At 41.0% G+C, this 27088-nt stretch overlaps 1 protein-coding gene across 3 annotated transcripts in view; it reads right to left on the bottom strand.

Annotated features, from left to right (window-relative positions):
• Positions 1–27088, bottom strand: part of pex14 (peroxisomal biogenesis factor 14) — a 213854-nt gene that overhangs the window by 30347 nt on the left and 156419 nt on the right. For all 3 annotated transcript variants that reach the window (XM_069918487.1, XM_069918489.1, XM_069918488.1), the window contains one exon: positions 12504–12606. In XM_069918487.1, the coding sequence (XP_069774588.1) occupies positions 12504–12606 (103 nt within the window). The remainder of the gene's footprint in view (positions 1–12503; positions 12607–27088) is intronic.

Below are 27088 nucleotides of genomic sequence, written 5' to 3'. Positions count from 1 at the left end.
AAGTCTACAGACACTGTGGGTGAAGTAAAAACACAATTCTGGAGAACTCAGCAGTGTTCTTAACATAGCAACAGTAAAGGTACATAACCAACATTTTGGGCTTGAGCCCTTCATCAAGATGATGTAGAGCATCAGGTTAGTACATTAGATTAAAGTTTACTTTTATAAAGGCTTTGCTTTGCAGAGGTTTATATTTTTCTGCAAATTATCCTAATTATTTGTTTGGGAGAGATTTCGAAATCAAGATTCCTTTATGTCATGGATTGTAATAGGACAGAACAGTAATATTACATGAAATTGCATTCATAAGGCCAGCAAAGAGCCACCATTAGTATTGTCTGGCATCCTTTATAGTGCGACAGAAAAAGAATTAAAAGGGAGCCCCTTCAGGGTCACAGAGCGTCTTCTACAGCTGAATGATCCATCGGCATCGGAACTCCAGATCCAAACCTTCCAAATTCCACAGACTAAAGGAATGCTTCTGCATCTCTGTTTTAAATCGACACCCTTTTATCCTGAAGTTGTGCCCTCTAATCTCAGAATCTGTACCATGGCCATTCTGTCCAGGCCGTTCAGTGAGTACAGTCCAAGAGCTAACAATCGTTCCTCAAATACTTACCCTGTCGTTCCGTGCATCATTCTAGTAAATCTTCTCTGAATCCTCTCCAACGCCAGCATGTCTTTTCTCAAATATGACACCCAAAACTGTACATAATACTCCAAGTTGGGTTTCACCAGTGCTTTAAAGAGTCTCAACATTACATTACATCCTTGTTCTTATTTGCTATCACTCTAGAAATGAATGCCAAAATTGCATTCGCCACCTTCACCACTGATTCAACTGGAGGTCAACCTTTAGGCCAGGGGTGGCCAAACATTTACATTCCATGTGTCAATTTGTCACACATTAGTTCAGATGTGACCATGTCAGTGGTTCCTCTGTTAGCGCGAAAGCCGCACTGTGATTCTGGGAGAATATTCTCAGCGACACTAGGTATTATTCTATTTAGTAGAATCCTAGCGAAGATTTTGCAGACAGCTCCAAGAAAAGTGTAGAGAACAAAACAAAGGACTCTACATCACCTTTGTTGACCTCACCAAAGCCTTCGACACCGTGAGCAGGAAAGGGCTTTGGCAAATACTAGAGCGCATCGGATGTCCCCCAAAGTTCCTCAACATGATTATCCAACTGCACGAAAACCAACAAGGTCGGGTCAGATACAGCAATGAGCTCTCTGAACCCTTCTCCATTAACAATGGCGTGAAGCAAGGCTGTGTTCTCGCACCAACCCTCTTTTCAATCTTCTTCAGCATGATGCTGAACCAAGCCATGAAAGACCCCAACAATGAAGACGCTGTTTACATCCGGTACCGCACGGATGGCAGTCTCTTCAATCTGAGGCGCCTGCAAGCTCACACCAAGACACAAGAGAAACTTGTCCGTGAACTACTCTTTGCAGATGATGCCGCTTTAGTTGCCCATTCAGAGCCAGCTCTTCAGCGCTTGACGTCCTGCTTTGCGGAAACTGCCAAAATGTTTGGCCTGGAAGTCAGCCTGAAGAAAACTGAGGTCCTCCATCAACCAGCTCCCCACCATGACTACCAGCCCCCCCACATCTCCATCGGGCACACAAAACTCAAAACGGTCAACCAGTTTACCTATCTCGGCTGCACCATTTCATCAGATGCAAGGATCGACAATGAGATAGACAACAGACTCGCCAAGGCAAATAGCGCCTTTGGAAGACTACACAAAAGAGTCTGGAAAAACAACCAACTGAAAAACCTCACAAAGATAAGCGTATACAGAGCCGTTGTCATACCCACACTCCTGTTCGGCTCCGAATCATGGGTCCTCTACCGGCACCACCTACGGCTCCTAGAACGCTTCCACCAGCGTTGTCTCCGCTCCATCCTCAACATCCATTGGAGCGCTCACACCCCTAACGTCGAGGTACTCGAGATGGCAGAGGTCGACAGCATCGAGTCCACGCTGCTGAAGATCCAGCTGCGCTGGATGGGTCACGTCTCCAGAATGGAGGACCATCGCCTTCCCAAGATCGTATTATATGGCGAGCTCTCCACTGGCCACCGTGACAGAGGTGCACCAAAGAAAAGGTACAAGGACTGCCTAAAGAAATCTCTTGGTGCCTGCCACATTGACCACCGCCAGTGGGCTGATAACGCCTCAAACCGTGCATCTTGGCGCCTCACAGTTTGGCGGGCAGCAGCCTCCTTTGAAGAAGACCGCAGAGCCCACCTCACTGACAAAAGGCAAAGGAGGAAAAACCCAACACCCAACCCCAACCAACCAATTTTCCCTTGCAACCGCTGCAATCGTGTCTGCCTGTCCCGCATCGGACTGGTCAGCCACAAACGAGCCTGCAGCTGACGTGGACTTTTTACCCCCTCCATAAATCTTCGTCCGCGAAGCCAAGCCAAAGAGAAAGAGAAGAGTTCAGATGTGACACACATCTCTTGAACCCCTATTCAATACTTGTAAAAATGTTACTATGGACATATTTAGCATTTTTATAATGATATATGATTTAATATATAAAAATAAACATTACTGATCTTAATGAGTCTTTTGAGCCTGTTTTGATTTCACCAAGCTTTTAATGTTTGGAGTTGAATTAGTTACTGAGAGCAGCAGAGAATTCTTCAAATTTGAAATAGTCAATCGTGACCTCATTTGGTTATTTATCAATTTCATGGCTGAAAATACTTGTTCACATCTGTATGTTGTTCCAAAACAACAGATATAACTCTGGGCAAATTTTCTTAGTTCTGGAAAATGTTCACAGGGTAATGATCACCAGAAATTAATCACATCAGAAGCATTTGGGACTGAGGGAAGCTCATCAAATTTCATGTTCAATAATGAATTTGTTTTCCAGTCAATAAGTTCCATTTGTATGTTACTTGGCGCCTTCATGAGTTTTTTTGTTCACCAAGTGAAAATGGGGTTATAAATGCAAGTATGCAGTCTCATTCTTTAACAAATTCACAAAAAAACGTCTTTCAAATGGCCTTCAATAACCTGATTTTATCAATATATTTTGTAAATTTGCAATTATCTTCAGTACACTCTGCTCTTTGAAGTGCAGAAACTGGGTTCAAATCCTCATTTTCTAACTGAGAGGTGAACAGTTTTAACTTCATCCTGAATATCACTTATTCAGCTAGGAAACCATTCGTTCTTGCCCTGGAGTTTCAAATTTAGATCACTGAGTTGGCTGGTAACATCAACTAAAAATGCTAAATCAAAGCCAATTTGCCCCCAAAAGGGGCTCCTTCCTCAAGCAGCTCATTTTCTCTTCTAGAAAATGATGAACAGTATTTTTCACTTTTCAAAATCTACTCAGAACCTGTCCTCTAGAAAGCCAGCACACCTCACAGCCATATTCCAAACCTAACATTTCACAATATTCTCTGAATTCTCGTCTGTTTAATCCTCTTGCTTTAATTTTATTCACTCATTTCACAACCAGTAACATAACATGCCCCATATTTAACGTTTTTCCACACAGTGACTCTTGGTGTATAATGCAGTGATATTTTAGTAGGGGACGACCCAAAAAGTTTTCAAGCAAGGTTGTTGTCCCAGTGGATTTACCTATCATTGATGCTCCATCAGTATAAACACCGATGAGTTTACAAGAATCTAGTTGTACATTTTCTGGGCAAGATTTTACTTTGTCAAATATGTCTGATTCTCTTATTTTTCCATGAAATGGCATAAGACCACTAAGTTCTTCAAAGATGCTAAAATTATCATCAGTTCCTCTTATAAAAATGCTTAACTGGGCGACATCACATATGTCAGCAGATTCATCATCCAAAGCTAAAGCAGAGACACGCATGGACAAGGTCTTTCAGTTGCTCAGATACATCATGAGGGAGTTCTTTGGTTAGTCTTGTAACCGTTTGCTTTGACAGTGCAATTTCGGCTACTTTCCTTTCGATGTTTTTAATCACCAAGACATCTTGCAAATATTTGGAGACAAGGCTTAACAATTTTTTTCTCCTTCAGAGAAAGACTTCAGTTTTTTGGCCAACATTAAAGCAATTTTGTAGGACTCTTCCTGTCATCGCCAAACTTTCACAACTTCTTTCAACAAATATATTTTGTTTTCTTTATCACATATTCTTTCCTTAACTCAGACCCAAGCACTAGTTTCAGTTTTCCTTCTGTTTCAGTCTGACGTTGTGTTTTTTAGTGTCTATTGTTGAGAAAGTGTTTTCACAAACAAATGCACAATCCTTTTCCTGGCGGACTCATTTTCCCACAGTTTCTGCTTTTCCTTTGCACTGTGATAGGGAACTGAATGTAAAAACAAAGCTTCATTTTTGAAAAAGTACAAAACTGCAAGTTTTCACAAAGGACGAACAAACCACAATTCCGTGGTGCACGAGTGTCAATTGTAAACTGACTGTGACGCACCGCGAGGGTAGCCGCCTGGTGCCTTAGGATCAAACGTGTATTGAACAGTTAAGGAACGACTGCAGAACAAAAGTCCTTCTTTCCTAGTTTGACTCATTTAACATTTTTTTTTAAATTGAAAACAGATTAATGTGAAAGAACATAATATTTGCCAAAAGATGTGCACGAAATAATAAAATTGCTAAATGTAATTGCTACGTTTTAGATTTATTCTCAGGAAAACCCATTTCTCGCTATATGCTACTTGAATTTCTCTTATAGATTTTTTTTTCTACAAATCAGTTTTTGGTTAATACATTTTCCATGAGTAGGCTTACTCTTTAAAATATTATCACTGGGGTGCAATGTGCCACTTCTAATCATCCAATGCACCACTTTTGGCACACGCGCCATAGGTTGGCCATCCCTGCTGTAGCGGCATCTTGCTCGAGGACTATAGGTATAAAGTATGGTATAAACTGCCCTAGACTACATTAGAAAATGATGCCAATGAGATATTAAATTGTAACTCATTCAAGACAAGCATTTTTGACATACTAACTAAAAACTCCAATTTATAGCAACTCATTTTTATTTTATGGAATTCCTGTTTTATCCCTTCCTATTTATAAAGTTTTCCCTCAGTATAATCAAGATGATTTTTACAACATTTTTGGCAGGTTAAGCCTTGAAACCATATTTAGGATGTCAACAATAATTTCAGGCCAAAGACCTTCTTCAAGATTAAAAAGTTCGTGGGAATCAGAGATTTAGGATAAATTTTCCAAAGATTAGGACCTTGGCAGAGGAAATCAGAACAGGAGGGATTAACTGGAGGGTAGAACAAGAAATCAGAAATGGGAGAGCACAGGGAACCTTAAAGAGTGTACTACAGGGATAGAAAAGGATACGGATGTGAAAACAAAAATAAGAATTTTGAAAAAGGCGTTGCTGGGCCAAGACCCATGTAGATCAATGAATATTCAGGTGGTGATAAAGAGGATCTGGGATAAGGCAGATCCATGATCAGAGCTTTACATGTTTACGATTTACTGAAATTGGGAGACTGGCAAATCTAAAAGGCAACAAAGAAGACAGTTCACCAGGAGATAAACTAAAGCAGGAATGTATGAGAAAATGGAGGTCTTGCTGCTGAAGCTGGAAGCTCAGCTCAAGGTCAAATATGATATCACAATTAATAATAGCTTTCATTCAGCCTCATATGGTGTTCAGAGACTAATGGAGTCAACAAACATAGACAAGAAATTTGTCGTTTGCGTGTGGTTAGTTGAAAGAAATGTCTTTTTCTCCAAGGCTGGACATTAGGCAAGCAGAGACAGAAAAGTCAGGTAGTGATGTAGAGTGCATCACCCTCAGAGTAAATGCGAGATGGGAGCCTACGTAATTTTGTGTTATCACCACGAGCTGCAAGTAGGTTTAAAACAAAGGATCCTCTGATATGGGAGGAGAAGCCATTGGCAACACTTGAATACAAGGCCAGTTCTGCACAGCTGGAAGATGAAGGAAAGAGAGTGGTGACCTATGTTTGAGGCTCCAGAAGATGAAAGGAGGTACTTTATCATTATTATAATCACATGGAATGCCATTTTTAGCTTTGATAGACTGCTTCAGTGATGTACCAGGGGCTGAAACCTAACTGGTAGATTCAAACACGGAAATGTAGAAAAGAGGCATGAATTTGGACGGTCACAACCCATTCAGGAACTTGGAGATGAAAGGAAGATTGGAGAAAGGTGGTGGATTGTAAGAGCAAGGAGAATATTTTTTTTTAAAGGGGTTTTCGCATCAAGTTTGCACAAGGTCAACCTGACAACACAGCGTTCTCCTATCCTCAGCAGAGAACACACAGACATGACACACATACAAACAAACTATACATTTGCAGGACAAGTATTCATACATACAAATAAATATTGTTTCGTGAATGTGAGAGTCTCGGATGGTTAGTGAGAGTAGTTCCTTTGGTCATTCAGCATTCTCAATGGGTTGAGTAATGATTGAAGATTTGAACCACAAGGCAAGAACCAGAGGAATGAAAATTTATTTTAATATGAGTTGACACTTAGGTTACGAAGGAAATAATGGCAGGGAGTAGCCAGGCAGGAAGGAATCTGTGAAAAGAAGATGCGTCTCCTGAACAAGATGAGCTCAGGAGACATGAGGGGTGGTGGGGAAGAAATTAGAAAAGGGATATGGTAGAGGAAGTTTGACTTAGGAGAGGAAAGCAATGAGGCAGCTGAACTGTGATCTGAACATCTGACCAAGGTCTGAACATCTGACCAAGGTCCGACAGGGCCTGTGTCTGACCAATGTGGAGGTCGGCGACATACTTAATTGGTGTAGGTCATGCCAGCCACCTCAATGCATTAAACAGGTCAGGATGATTTGCACAGAATTACCACATATGCTCCCTGTTCTTGAGGAGTACCTTGTGTTTATCTTCAAACAGATTAATGGCAGCTTGATATGGTTTTACTTACAGTGATTTATAAGCACTCAGACTCTGGTCAAGTTCAGGTTGACAAACGTCATTCTTCCCGCATCACTAACTTACTTGAAAAATTCCATTTCATGGATCATTTAAATAAATGTTTGGAGGGCCAGTATCCAACATTGATCAGCCACCACATTTATTCATTCAGAAATCGGATGAAAATCTAACATAACTGAGGGGAATGGAGAAAACACGAAAGTTTGCAGACACTGTGAAAGCACAATGCTGGAGAAACAACAGGTCAATCAGCGTACTTTGTGCAGAAAAGATGAAGATGCATTACCAATGTTTTGGGCTTGAGCCCTTCATCACGGTACATGAGGGGAATGCGTTGTGGTAGGCGCAGAGGATTTGCAGAAGCCAGCATTAGCAGGGCAGAGAGAAGTGTTCCTTAATGCTACACTTTCACAAGTCAGTCCTTTTGTTTTTTTATTATTAATACTAGTGGTACATAAATCAACGATATTTATCTGAATGAGATTAACTGTTACTGGAAAGGGTAATACTCTATTCAATATCCTGATGAAAATAACATCAATATATAATGAACTGTCCTTTCCAGACTACCCCAATTGAAATAAGCATAAATTAGATGCAAGGATGTGGAGTCTTGAGAAATGGTACCAAAGGAAGCTGTTATTTTGACATTCATAAAACATTATAGCTTGGCATTTTCCCTGAAGGAGAGTTGTGAAATTGATTCACAGCTGGCTTTTTAATCCTGAAAAGCTATGTGAAAAATGCTACAATTCTTTTAAAAAAATACATTCTGCTGGGGTGGTGGAAGTACTGCAAGTAACAGAATTTCTTTCAATCACTAATCAAGGTTAAGAAGATCATTCACCAATGAGACGAGCTCTCCATCAGCATTCTTTCTGGTGAAGAATAATGATTTGGAGTGTTGACTAACAATCTGTGGAAACTCAGCAAGATTATTTTTTTCTTCTTTTGAGGCATTAATTCAGAAGCTGCTACAATATTCCTAGAACAAACTAATTCTGTCTTGTCACTTTTATTTTGCATGGCAGAGTGTGCAAGATTGAAGTGACAAAAATAACAATAATTATGTTTCACTCCAAATAGCATGCTATCTTGTTTAAGAAAATCTTTCAAGATGAATCAGTTTCATAAAAGAGTCATTTGTTCTTGGTTTGTACAGACTTTGACTGCATGCCTGTTTAGAGGAAAATATGAGCTCCTGCATTTATTTAGGAGAACAAAATTACAAATATACATGTTGAAAACATCACAACAGGTGGAATACCTCACTTTTCCCCTAATATTTTTTAAATGTAATTTGCACCATTTTTTGCACCTGTGATGCTGCCGCTAATCAATGAATTTTGTGACACATGTTCATGACAATGAATTCTGATTTAAAGCAGAGACTGATAGGTTCTTGATGAGCCAGGGCTTCAAAGGTTACGGGGAGAAAGCCGGGCAGTGGGGCTGAGTGAGAAAATAGATCAGCTCATGATTAGGGCAGGGTCGATGGGGTGAATGTTTTATGGCTTTATAGGAGGGAGTATGCTGCTTTGGAAAGGGTTTAAATTTTATTTTTCACCTCAAGGAACCCCTATTTGTGAAAGGCAAGCTGTAAAGCAATAGTAAGGCGAAATAAAGCCCGTCAAAATGCAAGAAAAAAGATAGAGCTTTTACTGAATTACATCTAATCCCACAAACAGAACTCACATAAAAAGCTACCGGTCTGATTTGAAGTTACAAGAAGCATCGTCTACATATGCTGATGAACAGCTCTCCTCCCGCCAGAGAGACCAGCAATCACTCTTTGGTTTCCATTACCCCCCAGTACATCTTTCTGTGCCAGTTCAAATCTGAAGAAAAACCACTCTCGATTGATTGTTTTACTTTTTGGAGTGGGCCGAGACGATATTTTAATTGAACATCTTGTTAGCATTTTCATAGATACAGATAAACGATCCTTTATCCAGACATCTAAAATCCAGAAAGGTCCAAAATCCAGCAAGTGGGGACCAGCGGTTGGGGGAGGCAGCCAGGCGGCCGAGGGACCGGTGGTCGGGGGTCACGTCCAAGCGGCCGAGGGACGGCGGTCAGGGGATACATCCAGGTGGCCAAGGGACCAGTGGTTGGGGGAGATGACGGAGAGACTGCCGGGCAGCCGAGGGACTGGCGGTTTGAGGAGGGAGCCGGGGGACCGACGATCGGGGGAGGCGGCTGAGGGACTGGCGGCCGGGGGAGTCTGCCGGGCAGCCAGGGGACCGGCGGACGGGGGAGATGGCTAGGCGGCTGAGGGACCGCAGTTGGGGGAGGCGGCCGGGCAACTGGAAGGGGGTGGGGGTGGATACAGCAGCATAATTTGTGTGGGCTTTCCGAAATCCGGAAAAATCTGAAATTTGGAATACACTGTCCCCCAAGGGTTCCGGATAAAGGATCGTGTACCTGTATAAACATTTGACCCTAGGCGGTTCTTTCCCCCCGTTTCCACCATTTCCTGAAAATAGTCTCAGGAATGTAGGAAAGATCTCTGGACACAAATTGTGCTCTTGATCAAAGTCCTCAAAAATAGAAAGGCAAAAAGCCCTTGAGAAGCTGGTATACTTTTGCCTGCAGGCAACATTTATGTATCTAGGTTTATCTTTAAGTTTATAAATGGTACCTACATGGAGAGGTAGCTATAATTGAGTTAGAAAAGTAAGCTAAAAGCTAGTCACGTCTGGAAGATTGTTATGAAAAGAGAATTTCCTTGTCATTTGAACAGCTGATAAAGAAATAGGACTTGTCCAAATGAGACCTTTTTTTGTTTCCTTCAGTTACGATCCTTCCTTAGGGCCAACTCGGGCCTTGAAATGACTCTACCGGCACTCAGTGAAAAGGAGAAACTACTCCTTGAAGGAAATGCATATGTTTATTTCTAGAATGTGATTTTTTTATTGATGAGTGAGATCAAAAAGCCAGATTTGCATAAATCTAGGGAGAGATGGGAGTCAGACTTAGACACAACAATTGACCAAAAACTCTGGTCAGATGTATGTCAGGGAAGTTTGTTGGCTACTATCAATATCCGGAATAGATTGGTCCATTATAATTTTCTCCATCAACTGTACATCTCACTCTACAGAAATTACACCAATGTGAATTATCAGAGATGTGTTTTAGATGTGGTGTAGAGGTTGGTTCCTTTTTTACATTCTAACTGGCTTTGCACGAAGGTGAGGCCCTTCTGGTATAACCTCTGTGACACCCTGACCAAGATCACGGGAGTCACCTTCCCAGAAGACCCAGAGCTTTGTCTTCTGGGGAACTTTACCACGATTGGTAGATCATTAATTCTCAAATTAAATTCACCGAAATTGCCTTAGGTGTGTCCAGTAAGTGCTTAGCAGTAACATGGAAGTTGGACTCCCATCTACTCATAGATAAGTGGTCTTCAGAGATAAATAGCTGCATCCCACTTGAAAAGGTCACATACAATCTCAGGAAGGGATGCAGCACCTTCCTAAAAATCTGGCAGCCTTATTTAGAGCATTTAGATACCTCGCTGACACCAATCTAGGGTTACGATCACTATTGGCTATCTAGTAGACCTCTGTAAAGATTGTAACCCCGTGGTATTATCAAGTCTCCATACATTTTACTGTGCACACTGACAATGAGATGCTCTTTTATGTGTTTCTCTTTCTTCATTCTTTCTTTGTCAGAGAGGAGGGGACAAGGGAAGGCTTCCCTTGATGTTTTGTATTTGGTATGACTGTTGAGTTAAATATATTTAAAATGATAAATAAAATAGTACAAAAAAAAAGCTAGCTGTGGTTCTTATTCCTGGAAATGCTTGCTGAATGGTAAGAAACTGCACGAGGCTGCCAATCTTGTCTTCTCAGATTGGGTGGCCTGCTAACAATTGTTGTTGAGACTCTCAGGTGGAGTAACCACTTGGGCAGTATTTTAGAGGTGCCCTAGGTACATCACTCCAACAAAAAAAGATACCGAAGAGAAAAAAAACATACTGCATCTGTTCAAAGGTTTAAATAAATTAATTTCCATGTGATTTTCTCCAATGCTTATTTCTCAGATTAATAATAGAAAATATTTTGCAAAACAAAGAGACTTAAACACTCTGAATGGAAGGGATTATTTTCCTTGTAGTCTGTGGTGGTTTATCAGGGAAATATTTCTCGCTATCTACCCTACCAGTACCTCCTATAATTTTGTGTACTCAATCAGGTAAGCTCCACTCAGAATGAAAGGATAAGAAAACAGATGCTCATTGCAAGTCATGGACTTGATTTAACCTCACCAGGCAGTCCTGGTAATCATTTTGATAATTGGCAATTTTCTAATCTTGACAATCATAGATACACCAATCATAGATGATAAGGAAACTGGTCTGGGCAAGGCTACAAGAAACTGCAGAGTTGTGAATGCAGTTCAGGTCATCACTAAAACCTCCCTTCCCCCCATCCACTTCATCTCTACGCCCCATTGCCTTGCAAAAACAAGCAACATATTAAAAGATTCATCCCACACCAGCCACACTCTCTTCACCCTCCACCTGTCAGGAAGAAGACTCATGAGTGTGAAATTGCACACCACCAGATTCAAGGACAGACTCCTGAATGAACCTCACGCCAGTAAAATTGTGTTGCCTTTGCTTTACACCAATTTTTTTTAGACTTATAGCATGGAAACAGGCCCTATCGATCCATGAGCCCGTGCCGCCCAATTACACCCAATTGCACTCTCACGCTGGGATGCTTTGAGTAGTGGGAGGAAACCAGAGCACATAGAGGAAACCCACACAGACTCGGGGAGAATGTACAAACTCCTTATAGACAGCATTGGATTCGAACTCCAGTCGCTAGTGCAGTAACAGCATTGTGCTGACCGCTACGCTAAATCTGCCGCCCTATGATCTCTCTCTGCAACCCTGCACTTCTGTTGTACTAAGTATTGAATGTCCCGTTGAACTGCACGCAAACCAACCTTCCTCACTGTAACTTGGTACTCACGACAATAAACTTGAATTTGATATTCCAATTTAATAAACCAATACATCTGTTCTTTCACAATTGTACTTTGATACCAAGAGCAATTCCACTTGCAAAAGACCTGTCCTGCCTCAAAACTAAGTGCTGACTAAGTCCATGAATGTGCAATTTAACCGATTTGTGCCAATGGCAACGAAAGTCATTAGTCACCCCAAAGATGTGTAGATTTGTCAGCAGAATCCAAGGGAAATGCTGGGAATGTGGGGAGAATTTATGACAGAAAATGAGCTGGGGAATGCGACTGTTCTATTAGCTGGCATAGATTCAATAGGCCAAGAGAACCTGTTTCAATGTCATAAAGAAAAATTGAAAGTCACAAACATACACATCAGAGCAGGGAGATGCAACACAGTTTGTCTTATTAAGATAATGGTTTTATAAGGTTTTCATTAGAATATTGTTGAAGCCACGTACACAGGAGAACAGAAGCTTTGCCTTTGAATTTTAGAACATTTGGACGCCAGATCACTAAACTTCTTTTCAGAATTAAAACTGAGGAAATGTAAAGGTAATATACGATAGGATTAATCTTCACCTGTTTGTGATATGGTTCCACTTAGTTCTGTTATACCCGACTCGATCCTCTGTAGATGTTTCTTGTCTTCCTTACTAGATGCCAGGAGAGGCAAAATATATTTCTAGAAAACAAAAATAAATAAATAAAACATTTGTAGAGGAAATATTCCAAGCTATGGGACATGATATTTAAACCTTCTGATATATTACATTTTTATTTCTCACACAACTTAATCAGGAGAATGTGATTGTACTGGAGAGGGTGCAAAGGAGATTCACACGGATCTTGCCTGGAATGGAATGTTTTATTTGGAGGAGAGAATGGATAAGCTCTTTTTCTTAAAGCGGAGAAGACCGAGGGGCTGGGTGACCTGATTGAAGTGCACAAAAATATAAGGGGCACAAAAAGGGTAGTTAGAAACTTTTCCCCACAGCATAAGAATCTTTAAAAAAACCATGAAAGCACAGGTGCTTTTGGTGGGGATGGAAGAATGTTTTTATCCAATGGGTGATAGGACCCTGAATATTGCCTGAGATGTACTCACAAATGAACATCTAGAAAAGCAGCTGAATTACAAGGCATTGAAAGCCATAGTCCCTGTTCTGGAAGAACTTCATGGCCAGCATGGACATAGAGGGCCAAAAGGTATGTTCCTGCGCGATTCAACCACACTTCATTGCCATTATACTCTTTCAATCAAGGCAATGAGAGAGGGGAAAACTGGATTTGTAAGCCTTTCCATTACAGTATATTCCACATGGCTAAATTCCAAAAAGCATGACAAAGTCACACATTCTCTCAGATCCGCAATGAGTTGGCTCTTCATTTCAAAACAATTATTTTCACGTTTCCCAAGTCACATTTCTAGGGAGTGGAAGAAGATGCAGGCTATGCAAGAACAGGGCAATGGGAGGGGTTGGATTTCCCTCGCACTGGCTCCTTCTATGGTGTCCAGCTCCACAGTATTAACTTGCAACTCAGGCTAGAAAGAGTGCTTGGGACAGTGAATTCAACAGGCAAGAATTAAAATGATCCATAAATATTAAACAATGACAGGTTTTACAAAGGATTCCACAGAATGTTCTGCTCACCCTTCAGGGTGGCACGGTTGGTGTAGCTATTAGCGCAATGCCATTATAGCGTCAGTGATTGGGACCGGGGTTCAAATCCTACACTGTTTGTAAGGAATTTGTACGTTCTCCCTGTATTTGCGTGGGATTACCCGGGTGCTCCAGTTTCCTCCCACCATTTGTAAGTTAATAGGGTGTAAATGGATGGCACGGGCTCGTGGACCAAAAATGCGTGTTACCGTGCTATATGTCTAAAAATAAATATTCATGCAGAAATTCTAAGATTATAGCAATGCAACGGTGGTGAGTTAAATTTTGGTGAAAGATCAAACCTCAGATTCCGCATTCAGATGGCATTAGACGTGTAGAATGGTAACAGGCCCTTCCAGCCCACAAGTCCATGCCAGCCAATTAACCTACAACCCCTGAACATTTTGAAGGGTTTGAGGAAATCCGAGCAGCCGGAGAAAACTCACACAGACACGGGAAGAATGTACAAACTCCTTACAGACAGCGCCAGATTCGACCCCGGGTTCCTGACTCTGTAATAGTGTTGCGCTAACTGCTATGATTTCACGTCACCTAGGATTAACAGTTCGGACGGAAGAGCAAGAGAAAAACAGAGAAGAGCAGAGGCCATTTCAATATGAGAGAATGTTGATTACACATCCGTCTTGGGCAGTTTTTAACTCTGCATCATTTGAACACATGATCTGGTCTTTGCACACCTGAAATTGCTTTTATATAAAATGGCTGTGCTCCCAGAGCTGCTGTAATGGCAGCCTGCCAAAGGTGCGAAGCCAGGAGAGCAAGGGGATGGAGACACAACGCTGTTCTTAAGGGTTCAACTACCGACGGCCTTGTACAGGCTTTAAACGGCCTGTTAAAGGAGCCTAAGGCATTTTATTTTAAAATCCTGCAAGTACGGCATCTGTTCCCAAGATGGCGGCGCCTGAGTTTGGCAGCAGCCTTGAGGGGTTGCAAGCTCTAGGGGAGCAACAGAATGTGTTGGGCTCCAGAAACAGGGAGTACACCCCCCTCCCCAATTGAGAAAGAAATGGCCCTACAGCACAGTGACCACGGCTGCGGACCAGCAAGCGGCTCAGCGGCTGAGGGACTCACATGGGCTGCTGCCAACTTGCGATTGTGGGACCTGAACGGGCAGTGGGCTAGTGGAGACTGGCTCATGGGAAGAAGGTATTGGAGCCGGGATTCAAGAGCGCACTGAAGGCAAGCAGGGCCCGTGGCGCTGAAAGCTTCCTAATAGCGTCAGAAGTTTGTATCTGGAGCTTGGTTTGCTGCTGGAGCGAACAGGAGTGTGTGCATCAGCAGGGAGCACTGCAGGAGAATCCATAATGACTCAGTGACTGGTCTCCCTTTTGCTTCTCTTTCTCTCTTACTGTAAGGGGTACCAGGTGACACTAATGGCACTTGTGGCAGATAGCAGTTTCACAAGATATAGGAGCAGAAGGTCGGCTCATTGGCCCTTCGAGTCTGCTCTGCCATTCTAACCATGAGCCGATCCATCCTCGCTCAGCCCCACTCCCCTGCGTTCACCCCGTATTCTTTGATGCCCCGACTAATCAAATACCTGCCAATCTCTGCCTTAAATACACCCAACGGCCTCACTTCCACAGTTCCACAGACCTTCTGGCTAAAAAAAATGTCCTCATTTCTGTTTTAAATTGATACACTTTCACCCTGAAGTTGTCCCCTCTTGTCTAGAATCCCCTACCATGGGAAACATCCTTGGCATATCTACTCAGTCCAGGTCTTTCAGCATTTGAAATGCCTCTCTAAGGTTCCCCCTCATTCTTCTGTTCTCCAATGAGTACAGTTCAAGAGCCAACAATCTTTCCTCGTATCCTAATCCTTTCATTCCTGGTACCATTCTAGTAAATCTTCTCTGAACCCTCTCCAATGCCAGTTTCATGTAACATTACATGACAATAATGGAATCTTGAATCTTTGATTTTCGAACAATCTATTACGCATTTCCTCAGGGGAAAGATGAATTGCACCTTAGCATATAGCTGGTATTTTTGCAAACCTCTTTCCAGCAGTTCCACTCCTGTGATCTTTTCCCCTTTATTCTCCATCTCCTCCCTGACCACCCCATTCCATGATGCTAAATTTCAAGCCTCCGATCCCTCTTCACTTTCACAGGAGCTACCTCAAAGATTCCTGCATTTTGCTGCAGCTTTCAAAAAGAATCACGTCAAATAACATTGGTATGGAAGCACGTAGGCACTAATTTCTCAATTTAACACAAGGAGGAAGGAGTTAGTGAGCTAGATCCCCAAAAATGCCAAAACAAATCCCAAAAAACCATTCAGTAAAATCAAAATGCCACTCCACAATCTCTGTAAATCCGTGAGCTTGGTAATAATGTTTTCACTATATGCTGTGAAGTCATTTTGTAATAAAACAATGAATCCCTAATTTACTATGTGTTATACTACAGGCAGATCATATGGTCTGTCATACTTCATGCCTTGAAGTGTCAAAATCAAGGAGTTACAAGCACTTAGTTTACATTTCCTGAACAATTACAATTGGGATAACCCTCTGGGACATACCTGAACTGAGCTTTATAGCAAACAGGCAAAATTAAATATGTCAACCTGATAGTTATGCCTGGGAGAAGTGCTGGTCTTTTACAAATGTAGAGACAACGGCAACGCTGTGCTCTTTTTCTAAGGTCTAAAAACACCAATCTATTAGGCAATAATTATAGCAGGAAGTCTTACAATTAACCATCATATATTGAAGTGGCTATTAACAATTCTATAGTGCAGGGCTGGCCAATCTTTTAGATATACAGAACAGTAACGGGCCATTTCAGCCCAGGAGTCCATGCCGCCCAATTAACCTACACCCCCGGTAGGGCTAAAATGGCCTGTTACCGTGCTGCATATCTAAATTAAAAATTAAAAGGTTGGCCACCCCTGCTCTCGAGCATGTAACCTCGTAAAATGTTCCAAGGCACTTCATAGGAAGGTTGACACATAAACCTTGACAGCGAACCACATAGTGAAGATGTAGGCTTTCGGGCAATGAGAGATAGCCTGAGAGAGGGGTTTAATTGAGAGTTCGGGAGCCTCAGATTCAGATTTACTGTCAGAGTACATAAAAGACATCACGTACAACCCTGAGATTCTTTTTCCTGCGTGCGAGACAAAATTGCCACTTATTCATCCCAACTTACACGTGTAAGCAAATCAAGAAATGTAAACATTGTGCAAAACAGAGAGAGAAAAAAAAAATCAATAAAATGCAAAGGTAAGAGTCCCTGATTGAGTTTGTGGTTGAGGAGTCTGATGGTGCTACAAAGCCATATTGGGGTGTATAAAAGTGGGATGAGAAGGAGTTCTGAATGAGAGTGCAAAGATCAGGGAGTGTTGGAAAGTTATGCAACTAGGGAGGGCAAAAGTTATGATGAAATCTGAAATCAAATGCGAGGATTTTAAAAAGAGGATGATGATTAACTGGAATCTAAATTAGATCAGCAAGAGACTCAAGAGGAAAAGGTCACAGAATTGGAATTGACCAGGTTTATGACAGTGGGCATTGGGAAGCTAGATAGGATTGGATAGTCTTGATGTAACATGACTAAAGGATTCATCAGCAGTTGAGCACAGTCAAAAAAATGACCCGCATTACCGAGGTGGAATTAGGCATTACAGAGTTCAATGAGAAAACACATTTCATAACTTAAAGCATCATATTCACATTATTAGTAAAGCCGCCATCTCATCACATTTCCACTGCCACATCATTGCAATTCAATATCCATCAAATCTTTTGCTCGAGAAAATAATTATTCTCAATTAGTCTGAAGAAGGTACTTCATATACTACAATCCCAGCAAGTGCATCTCTAACCTGGACCATCTTCAGTCCTCTTTATTTCAAAAGATTCTTGACTTTTTGCTGGAGCTCCCCCCTGCCTCCATATTAGAAATTAGTGCCAACGTCTAATCCTTGTTAATCTAACCAACATTATCTGATTTTTGTAGCCTTCCTTCCTTCCTGCAAAATTGGCTTTCATCCAACGCCTTGATTTCAACTTGTAATTTTAACAAAGTGTTCATTAACCTTGATACAAGATTGATTGATGAATGGTACAAAAGAAAAGAACATCTGAACAGCTTTTCATTCACTTATTTCTACCTACTGGTAATGGATTTGAAACCCACTCAAGTGATGAAATACTGCAATTTCCCTGGGTGAAGTATAGTTTCCACAATCTTACTCAGGGGCCCTACTCATCCAAAATTCACAAACTGGTCGATTATAAATCAACACCAATTCCTAATGCCTTACCAAGATGAAAAAAATTACTGGACCCACTGTTCTGTTAGGTTTTGCAAGGGTGAGGGGTGCAGCAACCCTGTCCTAGTTCAATCCAGAAATGTTGGAGACTTTAAAATGCCTGTATTGACAAAAAGTGAAGTGATCCCAATAATATGCTGCTTTAGCCCTTCGCTTCAGTCCATTACATCCTAATGCTTCCCACTGCAGGGCAGGGAGGTATTGTAACATCTCAACGCAGCTTTGGGATTATCTGATGGTGCTGAACTATTTTCCCTATTCCTCAGTATAACCCCAGCGGCACGGTCTTCACCCTTCCCCCACTGGGAAGGAGATTCACGTGTGAGAGGTCACGCACCACCAGATTTGACAGTTTATTTCCTGCTGATATTGGACAACTGAATGAACCTCACACCAGTAAAATATTTCTGCATAGTAACTGATCTCTGCAACTCTGGGCAGTGTTTTTACTTCTGTACTATGTCTGGGGTGACTAGATGAACAGTTGGGTACATATGAAAATTTCCTCATTAGAGGTAAAAGGTTAATCTCACATCACATGGAAGATTGATCTCAGCAACATCTCCAAGCTCTTTTTGTGAACACAGAGAGACAGGAATGATATTTATTACAAAGGTACATCAATAGCTGAGATAGATATTTGATTTCTACTGAATGAGTTGAGAGATTGAGAGCAAAGAAGAGCAGTTCTCAAAGCTGGACAAATTTGGTTGCCAGGACAGAATGTTGAACAAAAGAGCAACAAGGAAATGTACTGAAGGGCACAGCTGAGGGGCAGGTGCTTCATATAATTAGAACTTGTTCAGTGAACCATTTCTGCTTTGCACCATGTACCCGAACCACTTAAGGGCATTAGCATGAGAAACTAAATACTTAACGTCTGCTAAATATCCCCGTCATTTGTTTTGGGATTTTAAATTCACTTACATCTTTTAAGTCTTTTTACATGGTTGTTTATATATTGAGCCAACAGCATGCATGACTCAGGCAGAGTAGAACATGATGCCCCCCCCCAATGGTACCCATCCATGTTATAGAAAGTTCATCTTTTTATGGGCCTGAAGGTTGGGTAAAAAATTTGTGGTGTTGGTTGTGTGAAATGTGACAGGAATTCAGTCCAAGGTGCTAGACTGAAGCAGCAGGTGAATCGTAGATTAAGGTAAATGACTTTGCACCATCATCTGGAATGCTTCAAGGGCATTAAGATGCACCAGAAATATAAGGCTGAACTTTTTTTTTGCATGCAATGCCAGACACTAGAAAGTGTAAAATTGCAGCTCATGTCAATTCTATTTTTACTTATTTCGAAATCCAGCCTACCAGATCAAATGAAGCAGATCATCTTAGTAAAAGCATCTACAACAAACTATGAAGGGTAGAGTTTGCTTTCTGTATCTTGTTTCAGTGTAGAAATGTACACAGCAGAAATTTATGGATAATGCAATATATAGCTGATTACAATTGAAGTTGCAACAAAATATTTTGAACTCGAGTTAAGTAACTATGAACTCAGGTTAATTAATTAGTCTACTGCAGGGAAGTAGTGAACACAGAACCAAGAGAATGTATTAAAACTAATTTTTATTGAGATGTAATTAGACCCTCAAAACCATTCATTGTTGTTTGTGGCAATAACTTTCATTGTTTGCCCTCTTGGGTTTAACGTACACAGTGCTTAAGAAGGAATAAGGCAATTAAAATTTTCAGCCACAAACAGGGAAGGTGTGGAATTACACATTTCACTAGCCCTCTGATCTCACAAATGCTTGCCTCATGACTGCTTCCATTTATACTGCCTTCAGTATACAGTAACAAAAGGTTTTAAGTCAATTCACAGAAGCATTATTAAATAAGTGAACAAGAATAGTCATTAGGCCTCTGAAGCGAACTGTAATCATAGGTAGTCCACAGCCCTATCTTTCCCTCATATCATTCAATATATTTGGTCAACCAAAATGTATCAATCTCAATTTTAAAATGACAGTGGACGAGGCATGTTGCTGTTTGCCGGAGTTTCACGATTTCAACCATCTGGCATGCATCTCCAAGTTTCACTTGGAGCTCGAATTTGAGACAGTCTTGATCCAGGCGTGCTGTCCAGCAGTTTTCCCTCTGTCTGCTCTATCTTGATGGAGAGCTCAGGCCCGAAGTGGCCAGTAATATCTTTACCTCCTATGGACTCTGCGAGACCTGCCAGATTCCTCCAGCAGTTTTGTAATTTTTCCTACCCTTAAGATCTTGAAAGCTTTAATCAAATCAAAGTTCTGGGAAATTCAACTTTTCTGTTATTCTCTACTCATAATCTACCCCTTGGAGATCAACTATTGCGCTGATGAATCGAAAATGAATTCTCTCCTTTTTTTTTTAAATTTTTTATTTTTCACACCATAAACCACATTGACCATGATACATACATTTTCCTTTTCAAATATATAGTGTCATTTTCTCCCCCCCTCCCTCCTCCCATCCCACCCTCCCCACCTCCCCCCCCATCCATTTAAAGTACAAAATCTAAGCTACATTAAACCAGTCAAACAATGTTGTCATTCAATAAAAATAAACAAGAAATTCAACTGAGTCAATTCTTTTCATTTCCTTCTCCTTTCGTTAATTCTCTCCTTGAGTAATGGACATCCTACCCAGGTGTGGTAACCAGAACTACTCCAGGTGTGGTTAAAACAAGACATCACATTTCTATAGAGAGACTTCTACTTGCTATAAAAGGTCAGCATTTCATTGGCCATTTTATTTATTTTCATTGTGTTACCTATCATTCTGAAGCTGCTTTTCAACATTTTGATGTAGTTCTTCCATAGCAGCTACTCTTTGCCTCTGAAGATACTTCAAGTTTTTATTTCCTGCTGGGCCCACCACTTAGACATTCAGCAGCGCATCGGGACTAAGTCTTTGGACTATTTGTCAGGCCTTGGATCACACAGCAATGTTTTCTTGGAGGGAGGTGTCTAAGGAATGTGTAAGGAGGTTCATCAATAGTCGGAGTGAAGGAGAGGGAATAGAAAATGAGGTGGGGGGGAGGAAAACAGTACTGTTAATACACAGAGACGTTGGGGGCAAGAATCAAGAGACTGGCATTGCTAGGGTTGGAAAGACAATGTAAGTCAATCAAGAGACTGGCATTGCTAGGGTTGGAAAGACAGAAACAAGTGAAGGCCGAGAGGATTGGGGATCAGAAAAATAAGAGATGGGACTAGTAGCTGTGAAATTGATAGTGATTGAGTTAAAATTGTCTATTGGGAGGACTGGCTGTTGGCATCGTTTCCTGAGGGTCAGAGGTTTGATAGGGTTTAGGAAATCTGTAATTTGGTAGTGTGTGGATGGGTGGTGGATCTTCTCAAGGCTGCTACTCAACATTTAGTCTCATGTCATCTTTCTATCACACAGTATCAGGTTTCGACAGGCACAGAGAAAGCCTGGTTCTCCTCCTGAGCCAATGTCCTGCAAACAATACAGGTCATGCATATATACTTAAAATAATTCAAGTGCCCACCCAACATGCAAGCCAATGGACACCACTGTACTTGTCTGGAGGTGGGGTGGGGTGGGTTTGATGTATTAGTTCATTGGAAGCAGAAAGAACCTGATGTTAAAATGGACATCTCACATCTGTCAGCATTAAAATTCTATGGATGATGGCAGACATATTTCAGTTTTATATTCCATCAGAATAAAAGAGTGGGGCGGTTAGAGTTTCCTCTGGGTGCTCCAGTTTCCCCCAACTGTTCAAAACATACAAAGGTTGGAGGTTCATTGGATGTAATTGGGTGGCATGGGCTTATGGGCATAAAGGGCCTTGTTACCGTGCTGTATGTCTAAATTTTTTTTAAATTCCCAACCTACTGAGTAGTTGCTGGATGCCTTCACAACCCATTGGATTACTGAAAAGTGATACAGCAATAAGCTCATGTTGTTTTGATGTTTATTTCTGTTTCACAATCAATTAGTTAAAAATAAATCTCCATGGAATTGCACTGAGTGAAGGGAATATAACAAAGCATACTGTCACACAAAACTTAGTTATAGGTTTCAGTCTCCTGTATTTCACTACAACTTATCAAGAAGCAGAGGAGTTAAAGTTCTACAATCAATGGGTCACAGAAAAGTCCATGTCTCAGACACAATTCCACTTTAGAAAGCTCAGTGACAACTGAACTTCTTTTGATACTCCACTCAATGTGGTTTAGCCTTACCCAAATGCACTTCAAACTAAACACACCCATTCTTCAATGTCAAGCTAATACAACAGATGAATTAGGAGTTGTTCAAGCCTTGATAACATGCTCCCATTTCTGACAAATGCTCTGGCTTGACACATTGGGTCTGATTCAAACCTGCTGAGTATTTTCTATTTTGATATTGGTTGCTGTTTTCGCTTCACAACAAACCCATTACCTTAAAAAATGCAGGGAAAATGTATTCTCTGGCTAAGGAATCCATTTTAAGAGTAAGGCATTTTGGAGCGAGAAATGGAGGGATCTTTCCACTCAAATGGTGGTGAAACTTTGGTACTCTCTACCCTTGAGGTCCATGACGGCTTTGCCGATGAGGTCATTCTAAACAAAGGTCAATGGATTTCTGAACACGCAAGAATCTAAGCATTTGGAAATAGCACTTGGAAATGGGACTGAGGTAAAAAGATCTGATGGGATCTTAAGGAAAAGCAGTGCAGGCACGAAGGGCTAGATGGCCAACTCTCATTTCTTGTGCTGTGTTGTGCTTAAGCTATAAATACAGCAATTATTTTAATTCCAGGATGAAGTCCAAGTAAACACCTATACAGCCATCAAATACAAAGATAAATGCTCAAAAACACAGTTGAAAAGCATCCATGATTACAAAAGGACACAATACAATTTTCCCCATTAATCGAATGAAACTATAAAGGAAACAGTAGCATAAACGACACATGACTTGTGCTATGCTAGGACCACTTCCCCAGAATGCATTATACTCTGAGATTTTAATCCACAGAACATGGAATTAGCCACTCTGTGCAAAACCCAGGCTAATGTGCATGTCACCATGAGATGTTCTGCATCAAATTCACATACTCTGAGGTCTGAGAAACTACCATAATCGATTTGAGACATCTGTTCTCATTAACTGTACCCAGTTTTTTTTTTTAACTTCAACCACGATGTCTACAGATTTTCGTGCTTCACTTCTAACATCAATCATTACTGGGAAACCTTAATGAAGGTCCAGTCAATAAAAAGTCAAAAACATGTTATTAAGAAAGCAATAGTGGCACAGAGTTTATAGATTTACTAGAAATTTACAAAAACTCTTCATCAAATCCTATGATCTGTTTTAGAAAATAATTTCCAGGAAATACGCCGACAGTTATTTTGGATGTCGATTTCCTAAATAGCAAGATCTTACAGACAGAAAGGAAAAGCATTTATATAGCACCTTTCATGTGTCTTTCAGAGCGCCCCAAAGCATCCTATAGCCCCACTCAAATATTTTTAAGTGTAGTTACTGATCTAAAGTAGGGAGCACACAATAATTTACAGTACATTAGTACAACCAATAATTTGAATTGATGAGGTATTATACTTTAGCAATGTTGATTAAAAGATAAATGTAAGGCTAGGACATTGGCAATAGCAATAAAATTAAATTTTTAAAGGGTGTTATTTGAGGGAGAAATGTTTACTGGGGATAGGTAATTTGTCTTTAATTACTGCCATGGATCCTTAATTGGGGTGGATCTTCCAATATTTTGCCAATAATAATGCTGGGATTTATTCCTGATTATCTGCAGAAGTCCCAGTCTTCAGAGCCAGTGAAGACCTAAGTAAAAGGTAGCATCATCCACCTGCTGTGTGGGCTACCAATGTCCCCTCATGAAAGCATCTCTGGCTGGGTAGCTTGCCAACTAAGTTCTGCAATTCCTATTCAAATGAATGGAATAAATCGACTCAATGGCAAGAGGAGAATTTTAATTTTTTTTTAATTGTGCATGGGCCATAATATTTTAATTTCTTTAAAAATTAGAATTTTTAAACAGTAGCTTTACATTTTGATAGATGTCAAATATTTTAAAAGTTTATGATGTCCATGAGCATTTGAAACATTCAATGACACTGACTGCTTTGACAGGCTGGTTGCAGGACCCTCTCATGAGCTATCAAAGACATTCAGTGACGGGAACAGGCTAGCTGAACCACGTCAACCTCTTGTCGTATTATTCACCACATCAGAGTGGTGGGGGCCAGGCATCCAGAGGAAGATTACACCCATCAAGTTCAAGTTTATTGCCAGTGTACATGCATGACATCACATGCAACCCTGAGATTCTTCTTACTGCGGGAAAGGCAGAATTTCTAATTGGTAGTGTAAACTGATACGGATGCAAAAGACAGAAATGTGAACAAAGACATGTAAACAAGCTGACTGTGCAAATACAGAAGAAATAAATATTCAATAATCAATAATGAGCAAAATCAGAGTCCTTAAATGAGCCTCTGACTGAGTTGTTGTTTAGGAGTCTAATGGTGGAGGGGTAGCAACTGTTCTTGAACCTGGTGGGTACGAGTCTTGTGACACCTATACCTCTTTCCTGATAGCGGTAGCGAAAGCAGGGCAAGCCCTGGGTGGTGTGGATCTTTGATGATTGCTGCTGCTCTCTGACGTCAGCGTTCCACGTAGATATTCTCAATAGAAGGGATAGTTTTGCTTGTGATTCACTAGGCCATGTCCACTAAATTTGATCTCCCCCATCCATACCAGGCCTTGATGCAGCCAGTCAACACACATCTGTAGAAGTTTTCCAAGGATTCCGTTGTCATATTGAACATTGCAGAGTCCATGGACAGTTCTTCAGCAATTCCAGAGTGACAGAAGATCTCCATTGATAGATAAATGGCATATTAGTTATTTTGATATTGTGGTATTGCTTATTTATGTGCTTTAAGAAATAAAAAGAAAAATGCTAAAGATTCATAAACAGAACATATAGCTGTCAGAAGATCAGATAGCATCTGTCGAGAATACTACAGATACTGTCATAAGACAAGCTTACAAATTAATTAAGCGTATGTCATATGCTTAACTTGCAAGGAATTCTTTCATGGGACAGAATTCCGATACCAATCCAGATTGCCATTACCCAAAATAAAAACACTCATCGGAGGAACATCTCCCAATGTAACAGAAATGGTTTTATGCCTAATTCCCCCCTCCCCCATAATACAACCTTCTTGAGTTTAAACTAAAAGCACACATAAGGAATCGGGAATTAGAAGGTTTCAGGAAAGATCAACGTCTAGTGATTTACTTGCTATTTTCCTCATATTTTGCCACTGTGATTTTAATTGGAGTCGAGTTTCTTTTTTCAGTAGAACCAAAGGTCCTATCAATAATTCAGGATTACATTTTTCATCACCATCCACATAATAGTCAAGGATTTTGCAGCTATTTCACAAAACACCAATATCAATTTAGTTTCATTAAGAGAACATTTGTTTTAGTTCTCACAAGTCTTGCTGATATTGCGTGAATCACATTGTATACAATGACAAAGTTAGCCTGGTATCCACGTGGCAAATTATGAATATCACTACATCTGAAGCAACCAACTTCAAAAGAGAAAGTAAAATCCAATTTAGCTAAAGTTTAATTTGCTGCACACTTGATCCACTTAATGACAGCACTAAACAGGTGCACAAGTTAAAAAATCATCTTAACTCTACTTGTGTAAAAACAAAGCTGCATATAAACACCTACTTAGATGAATTACAAAATATAAAATATTCCTCCTGAAATCTTTGCATAAATAGTCTGGTGCAGGTTTTATTAGATATCCTCATCCCCAGGAAAAAGCAACATCTTTAGCCACTTTCAGGTGGAATCGCCGGGAGAATGCAGCTCCGGGTGTCTGTGAAGGTGGCAGCGCTGAAGGCGGAGCAAATGCCGCCTCCTGACTGTCATCAGCCTGCCCCCTGCTAGGCACCTGAAAGCTGCTCGCCTTTTGCCTTGCTGCTTCCAGGTGCTTGGGGGGGGGCGCACTCTGAGCCGGAGAATATATCTCCCCGAGGAGGGTTGAGTAAGTGCGCCTCGGGGACGGGTTTTCCGCTTTTAAGAGGCCTCCCAACAGCCGCATTCAGGTATTTTAGGCGACTTTACATTCGGGTATTCTGGCCACCTGAAAGTGGCTTTTGTCCATAACCGCAAGAAGCAGGAGTGAAGAAACACTGCAGTCCTCCTGGAGAAGGCACTCATGTTGTACTATCAGACAGAGTGGCAGAGTGGAGTTTGACCACTAACAGTGAATAACAGCAATACTTTCACCTCAGGGGTAATTGAAGAGGGTTGCATTCTCATCTGACTTTTGCTATTCTTCGGTTGACATCAAGCGAGACTTGGCAAGTTATTCCCGGGCAATTTGTAAATGGGACAAGCTGCAGCCATGGTTTGCCATTGGTCAAAGTTCAGTATGGCAAATAAACTGCCAGTCAAGGCTTTTCCTCCCAAAAGATGTTAAGCTTCTGGAGAATGTTATCCACTAATCCAAACTGTGCAGATGAGTGAAGAGAATTCCATTACAGTCCAAAGATGAGCTTTATAAGATGGTGGAGGAGATGTGGGAGTCAGGAGAAAAGTCATACATCCATTTCCACAAGTTGTTTATGGATGTAATTAAGTCCATTGAGTTTCTAGTCAGCAGTGAATCCCAAGATAGCAATTGTGGAAGATTCAGAAGTGGCAATGCTAATCAATACCATGGGGAAATAGTTGGACATATTGGATACATTCATTGTTTGGCACAAATGGTATCATGAACATCACCTCATACTGAAATGGTGTGCAAGTCTTGCTGGGACACTAGTTAATTATTCAAATTTTAAACAGAATTAGAATTTGTGATGCAAAGGATTAACCAACAACATGTCGCTCAGGAAATCCACGTGGGTGCTCTTGAATGGTCATCTGACCAGGCAGGTCAAAAGTAATTTCCCCATACCAATCAAGGTTAGCCCACCCAGAGGTGAGGGCGCACATTACGATTGGTTCTCTCGAACACCTTGCCTCATTTGGGCATACCTGAACTGGCCACTCCAATCGAATCGAGTATAAAGCCCACCATGTGGGACATCTCTTTCTCTTTGCTCCCTTGAGACATCCCTGAGCTCCACTCCAGGTTGCGGGTCATGAGCAATGCCGAAAAACCGATTCT

The sequence above is a fragment of the Narcine bancroftii genome, chromosome 2 (genome assembly GCF_036971445.1).
Source record: "Narcine bancroftii isolate sNarBan1 chromosome 2, sNarBan1.hap1, whole genome shotgun sequence".
Taxonomy (NCBI): domain Eukaryota; kingdom Metazoa; phylum Chordata; class Chondrichthyes; order Torpediniformes; family Narcinidae; genus Narcine; species Narcine bancroftii.
This window is presented reverse-complemented; position numbering and strand designations above follow the sequence as displayed.